Source organism: Otolemur garnettii, unplaced genomic scaffold (genome assembly GCF_000181295.1).
Source record: "Otolemur garnettii isolate 467f Iridium unplaced genomic scaffold, OtoGar3 scaffold00160, whole genome shotgun sequence".
NCBI lineage: Eukaryota > Metazoa > Chordata > Mammalia > Primates > Galagidae > Otolemur > Otolemur garnettii.
In genome coordinates this window covers 1,545,423-1,552,870 of record NW_003852555.1, presented here as the reverse complement: position 1 = coordinate 1,552,870, position 7,448 = coordinate 1,545,423, and the positions used below count along the sequence as shown (strand labels likewise).

At 37.5% G+C, this 7,448-nt stretch overlaps 1 protein-coding gene across 5 annotated transcripts in view; it reads right to left on the bottom strand.

Annotated features, from left to right (window-relative positions):
* The window catches only part of CSNK1G3 (casein kinase 1 gamma 3), a 94,563-nt gene that overhangs the window by 8,164 nt on the left and 78,951 nt on the right, over positions 1-7,448 (bottom strand). For 3 of the 5 annotated variants that reach the window (XM_012811498.2, XM_012811497.2, XM_023519167.1), the window contains 2 exons: positions 2,424-2,530; positions 1,864-1,887 (listed from right to left, as the gene is read on the bottom strand). In XM_012811498.2, the coding sequence (XP_012666952.1) occupies positions 1,864-1,887; positions 2,424-2,530 (131 nt within the window). The remainder of the gene's footprint in view (positions 1-1,863; positions 1,888-2,423; positions 2,531-7,448) is intronic. The other 2 variants (XM_012811499.2, XM_023519166.1) reach the window with 1 other exon arrangement.

The window sequence follows — 7,448 nt, the reverse complement described above, 5'->3', positions numbered from 1 at the left end:
GTATGGAGTGAACACAGCAGAGTCAATGAAGAATGTGGGTACAGAGTGAACATAGCCGGAGTCAATGAAGAGGGTGGGTATGGAGTGAACACAGCCAAAGTCAGTGAAGAGTGTGTGTATGGAGTGAACACAGCAGAGTCAATGAAGAGGTTGGGTATGGACTGAACACAGCAGAGTCAATGAAGAGGGTGGGTATGCAGTGCACACAGCAGTCAATGAAGAGTGTGGGTATGGAGTGAACATAGCAGAGTCAATGAAGAGTGTGTGTATGGAGTGAACACAGCCAGAGTCAATGAAGAGTGTGGGTATGGAGTGAACACAGGGGATACTGGCTAGGGGTAGCACAGGCCTGAGAAGAACAAGATGAGGAAGGTCATTGGCAGCTGGAAGAGGAGAATAAAAGGGGTGGTAACAGTGGCTGCATGCTGCCATGTGTCACACGAAATACCACAGCTTTATCACCTATGAGGTATATATTATTAGTCTCAGTTTACAGAAAAAGGAACAAGCCCTCTTGAAGGTAACAAATCAGTGGCAGGAATGGGATTCTACAACCTATGTGTGGCCACACAGGATGCATGCACGCTGAGCTGCACACGGCCACTGCGCTCATACTGTGCTTCAGAATGTACCTACAATTCACAAACAAATATATGCCATTTGCTAATATATTTTTATTTTTGACTTAAAAACACACAAGTATATAACTAATAATATCCTAAAATACACTAAGCTTAGTCATATTTTCAATAAATTCTATAATCAAAATGGATTAAAATGGGCTTGGTGCCCGTAGCTCAGTGGTTATGGTGCCAGCCATATATATCAAGGCTGGTGGGTTCGAGCCCAGCCTGGGCCTGGTAAACAACAATGACAACTGCAACAAAAAATAGCCAGGTGCTGTGGCAGGAGCCTGTAGTCCCAGCCTTGGGAGGCTGAGTCAAGAGAATCACTCAAGCCCAAGTGTTTGAGTTTGCTGTGAGCTGTGATGCCATGGCACTCTACCAAGGGTGATAAAGTAAGGCTTTGTCTCAAAAAAAAAAAAAAAAAAACTAATTATAAATGAATCTTTGATCATTATTCTTTAGAAAGAAAGATCCATAAAAATTTCCAAATTGTGCAGCCAGATTATGAGTATTAACTTATAAGGTTCCTTTTGGATATAAGTCAAATGCTTCAAAATTTACAATCTGAGCAACTTCTTTATTCACACCCAGGCTGACTCAAACTTTGTCTTGAAATGGAGAGAAGCATTTTAAACAAAAGGCGAATGTTAGAATTGTTTTAAAATTTCTGCTAATAAGAACATTATTTTTCATAATATCTGCAATTATCAGACACTACTTAGATGAGGATTTTTTAAATTACTTTCTCACTGTAAGTTTATCATGGAACTCATCAATCTTGTATTCAAGGGCCAGGATAATTGGGTTAGTCAACAAAATACTGTTTTAGTGATACTATTCCAGATGGGGAGAGGATCTGCTGAATGTACGAGTATTTAATAATTACAAACAGGAAAAAACAAAACTTAATTCAAAAACCTACCTTTCTCTTTAAAACAGCAAATAAAAACTACGTTACGAAATGAATGCACAAGCACAAGCAGAGGTGGCGATTAAAAGTGGCCCCAAATCTATGGAACTGGAAGCAGAAAGCGGCAGCAGGCAAAAGAGCTCCTGAAATACTTGTTTCTTCCTCATTCAGGGATAATATTAACGATATGAAAGACTTTGGAATAACTTCCACGAATTATGATTTCTATGTTAGGAGGTTTGTTTTCAAAAAAACACAAAATGGTGCTAAATCTTTTAAATTGTAGTCAACGGAGCTATTTCTGCCTGCCTACACTTGAGAACTCACCACATGTTCAACACTTTCTGGCAGCTATACACACACACACAAAAAAAGAACAAAAACAAAACAAAACAAAACAAAATACAAGGAAAAAAAGAGAAAGAAAAAATCATCAGAAGTAGCCCAAATTCAAATTATCACATTGTTTTTCATGCTTAAATTTTTCCTATGTTATTATAATGTATTTAAAAACTTTTTAAATATTATGCATGCATCATTTTATTAAATTAATAATTATTCTTATGATTAAGGAAAAAATGTATCAATAGTACAACAATTATTTACATGCATCGACATTGCTAAAAATCAAAAGCTAAAAATATGCCATTAATTCTAAATAAGAATTTGATCACAGTTCTTAAATAGCTATCTTTGTTATTTCAAAATACGTACTGGAATAGTACAATTTTAAATGTAGTAATTAAAATAATTAAGCATACAACTTGTTTTGCATGCATCTATTCCCTGAAAAAAATTCCTGAAATAACCGTACATGACTATAAATCTCAAACATACATAGTTTAAGAACAAAAAGTGATTAAAACAGGCAAAACACAAATACATACTTGGTTTCATCCATCACTTCTACTTCGGTAGGGGCTGTGATGGGCGCATTTGAACGTCCTGCAGTAGGGTCGTCTGTGTTTAACTCTCCATTTGTAGAACTTACAACCTGTTTAAAAATATATATATAGAGAGAGAGATATAGATATATACAAACACACACACAAATATACATACACACTAAGTAATAGGTTATATAACAGTAAACTAATTAAGGTTAACTAATGAAATTAGAAAGTTAATATGAGGAATACATAATAGGTAGCTTTTCATAACTGAATACAGTAATAATTCTAGCAATTATTAAAGATCAAGGTCATCTAATGCAAGCTTTTCAACTTATTTCTTTTCCATCTTGAAGTTTTGGTCTTATGTCTCTTTGCCTCTGGTTTTTAAGGCTTACACCTACCCAGGTCTCTAAGTTTCCTCTTGTGTACCCATGTCCTTTGGCACTTTTCTACATCATAACTTACATTCTTTAAAAATGTCAATACTGCTCCTTCCAATGGATCCTTCACTTCAATTTCTAATCATGCTCAAGGCCCCATCTAAAATTTTCCATTTCAATAGATAGCAACATCATTCTTTCATCCAGTTGTTCAAACACAAGAGGAGTCACTGTGATTCCTCTTCCACTTAAACCCCAAATCTAACTCATCTACATGTCCTATTAAATCAGGTGTCCTCAAACTACGGCCCACGGGCCACATGGAGCCTGCCTAGGACATTTATCTGGCCCACCGGGTATTTTTGCCGCCGCTGCCTGTCCTGCTTAGCAGCCGACTTGTCCTGGGGCCCACAGTCCCGCCCTCCAAAGGTCTGAGGGACAGTGAACTGGCCCCCTGTTTAAAAAGTTTGAGGACCCCTGTGTTAAATCCTCCCCCCAATATACCCCTACTGAATCAATTCTCACCATCTCTACTGCTACTAGGACTCCAGTCCAAGCCACCAGGATCTCTTAAGAGCAAAATCCTATTAACTGCTTGTCTGCTTTCACTTGTCCTCCCCTCCCACAAAATGTACTATCCACCAGCACATTTAGGAATAATCAGGGTATTCTTGTAAGATAAATCAGATCATGCCTAACTTCCTGCTCAAAACTCTCCAACTGCTGGCTTCCCATTTCACTTAGAATAAAAAAAAAATCTATATTCCTTATTCCAACTGCCAAAGTCCCACATGATATAATGATGCCCACCTACCTCTGATTTCTTTCTTTATTTTTTTTTATAGACAGTTTCTTTCTGTCTCCCATGCTGGACCGCAGTTGCTCACTGCAGCCTCCAACTTCTGGGCTCAAGTGATCTTCCTGCCTCAGTCTCCCAAGTAAGGAAGTATAGGCGCACACAACTATGTCCAGCTAATTTTTCTGTTTTTTGTAGAGATGGGATCCAACTATGTTGTCAAGTGAGCCTCCCACTCTGGCCTCCCAAAGTGAGGCATGAGCCACGACACTGGCCCCTACCTCTGATTTCATGCAACTTTCCCCACAGTTCACTAGCCTCCATCCAAGATGACAAGTTTCTTTCCAACTTTAAAGACATTCTCTACTGTCACTGTCTAGAATTCTCTTTCTACATATTATTGGCTGTCTTCTTATCTTTCATATTCTCAAATAACATCTTTAAAAAGGCCTCATCTATCATGCAACATAAACTTTTAATTCTTCACATGGTATCTATCAGTGTTGATACTCATCTTGTTTTTCTTGATACCCACCTCTACCTTCATTAACATTGAGCTCCACGACAATAACAACCTTGTCCTATTCCCCACTATCCCTGGCACAGAGCAGGCAAGCAATAAATGTGCTGAAACAGATGAATGCATGCATGAATCAAACCCCAAAACAAGAGAAAAATCATAATGAAATTCCCAAATTCTCTTGTCCCTGAAAATTCACCTTACTGTCCTTTTTCTTCCTTTCCCCTCAACTCTAAACTTCTTTGGGAAAAAAAGTAACTCACCACTTCCATCTTATTTTATTTTTTCCAGTTTTTGGCCAGGGCTGGGTTTGAACCCACCACCTCCAGCATATGGGGCTGGCGCCTCACTCTCTTGAGCCACAGGTGCCACCTACCACTTCCTTCTTTATAAAATTTTCCATTCATTTATTCCTTAACTCCTTGCTGTCTGTTCTCTCCCCTCCCTTGGAACAGCGCATTCAAGGGCCCTTGCTCAGCTCTCACTTCCCTATGCACCCTCATCACTCAGCCCCGCTGACAACTCTGGAGTAAGATGGGGCCACACTCAAAACCTCACTCTACCACTTGCCGGCTACGTGATCCTCACCTTGCTAACCTCAGTATTCTCAACTGTGAAACAGGAAACAGCAGTATCTATGTAACAAGGTTGATATGAGAATGAAATAAAATAAATAAATACAGCATAGTGCCTGGCATAGAGCAGGAAATGGTGGCCGTCATTATTACTACCAGTTTTGTCTAGAAAAAAGATGACCTCAACTATCACCTCTATGCGAAGGACTCCCTGAGACCAACCACTCACCCCTATCTTCAGTTCTCTGCACCAAGTCTGACATCTCAAGCTATATATTCGCAAAACTGTATTTATCCTACTACCTCATAAATCTATTTCTCTTCCTATGGTTCCTATTCTGATGGTTCCTGTTCCGACAGTTCCTGTTTCAATTAAAGCTGTAACATATCCCAATGTTGATGTTCTCTCTACGCACTCACTAATCTTTCTTTAAAAAAAGTTCCTATACCAAAGGCCTAGGCACCAGGTTGACAGCCGCCTATCAGATGTAAAAGTACTATTTATAGAACCTTATATTTTTAAAATTCAATTAATTCAAAAGTTTTTTACTGAGAAGCTACAACATGCTGGGCACCGACTGTTCTCGGGACTTGGAACAGCACAGCAATCAGGACAGGTTAACCAAGGCTCCTGCTTTTACAGATCTGATACCCCAGTGTGGAGAAAAGGGTCTCTCTCCCCAGCCCTAAGATAAGGAACTAGAAATCAACCAACAGAGATTTCAGTGAATTTGAGAAGTACAGAATCTCTGTTTCCTGAATCTTATTTGTAACAAGCACTTAAAAATGAGCACTGCATTTGTGCCTACAGCTGAAACACTCAAAACTACTTGGAGCATCCTCAGAGGTAATCTGAGGAAAAGAACACTCCACGCTTACACCTGCTGTGTCTCTCTGGGCCTGTGCATTCTAATCTCATATATTCTTCACGACCTTTCCTGAACACAGTGCTTTACACAGGAGATAATCAAACCAGTTTATTGCATAATTCTCCCTGATCTTCCCTCAACGTACCATGGACCAGGTTTGACCAGGTTTCCTTTTCTCCCCTTTGTTCAGTGGCCCCAGATAGCCAGAGGGACTTCACTTCAACTTACAGGCAGCTCCTCTACTAGTTTAGGAAGCATAACTAAAATTTTAAACCCCAGGTATTCTAAATTCCAGCAACAGTAGCTATATATTTTCTAGAAAGAGTAACCATACAGACATTATAATCATATAATCTAATTTAATTCAGTTCACAGATGAAGAACTTTTATACCTGACTTTGGTAAACAGTATTCTATTGAAATGTTTCAAATCTCATTTTACTGGTTGACCAGAACTAAAAAAGTAACATCTACCTTGTATGTAAGTCTTTCAGGGTTTCTCAGTTCCCTAACACTCTGATCAGAACAGAATCAGTGCGGTAACAGAGTTAAGATAAGATACTGATACTGTTCCCTATAAAGTGTCCTATTTAACACAAGTGACTTCAGAGTGCGTCACGGTATTAAAACTGTTTTCACTGGTCTTTTTGGAAAGGGATTTTACAAAGAAGAAACAAAGACATAATATTAAATAATGTGTTATATTCTGTGAAGCCTAAATCAATCAATCAAACAAACATATATAAATTAATTGTGTAAGCTAAGTTCTAAAGAATAATTCTACTCCGGTGACATTTCTGGAATTATAACTTTAACTAAAAAATGAAAGCCTCTGAAATATTATTATTCATCCAGCTGATTTCTTTAATGAAAGTGTATTAAAAAAATCAACAGATTCTCTGAGGTACGACATTTCAAAAAAATAACTCAGAGGTTTTACAGGTTTGTGGTTGTTCTTAAAGAAATTTCTTCTGACATTCCCAATATGACAAGAAATCACAATTTTTATTTTAAGAAGTTTGTTAAAAAACACAACTGGACTCCAATTTTACTGACAGAATTGAAGGGGACTGGTGGGGAATCCGTCCACAGTGAGTACAATAGATAAACAATGGTTCACTTGACAGATGCCTACTAAGTAGCTGATATCTAATTCCAGAAGACACCGTTCTCATAGATTTCAGAGTACAGAGAGACAACACACAGTATCTTTACACCCAGTGTGTTAAAGCCAATTTGTATACATTCCAAATATAATGAATTCATACAAATTAGTTACACTACTATCTTCCCAATTTCTATTTGATTTCTTGTAAGCATGGTTACCACCTTCACAGTAGAGGCTTAATACTGTACAATGTATTAATTAACCAAAGCTCCAACTTTCTAATGCATGTAATAGAAATATTAAAACATCACATATTTTATTTATATATTCAGCTTTTTCTAAAAGGCATCTACAAGAAAGCACATTAATACATGAGATATATTTAAAAAGAGTAATTTCCAATAGGTTTATGAAATCCATGCTAGTGTACACTTGTACAATATGAAACCAACTTCCTTACATCCTCTACAAACTATCACTAGAGTTATTGTTATTCCAAAAGATGACTCCAAGGCAAAATGATGTTCTTACTGACTTTCAACAAAGGTAAACCAAAATGCATTTTCAATTTAATGTTCACTTACAGAGGAATTAATTAGAGCATTATTTTCTTTGAGCAGTATAGTTTTTGGTGATGTTACTATTAATGTTATTGTAAAACATTATCAGAGTAAATTGATAATACCGATTCACCCAATGGTAACTATACAGTCTAAGGTATTTCCCAAACTAAAGAAGATGAACTGGTTCTGTTTACGTAATAAAAGTACA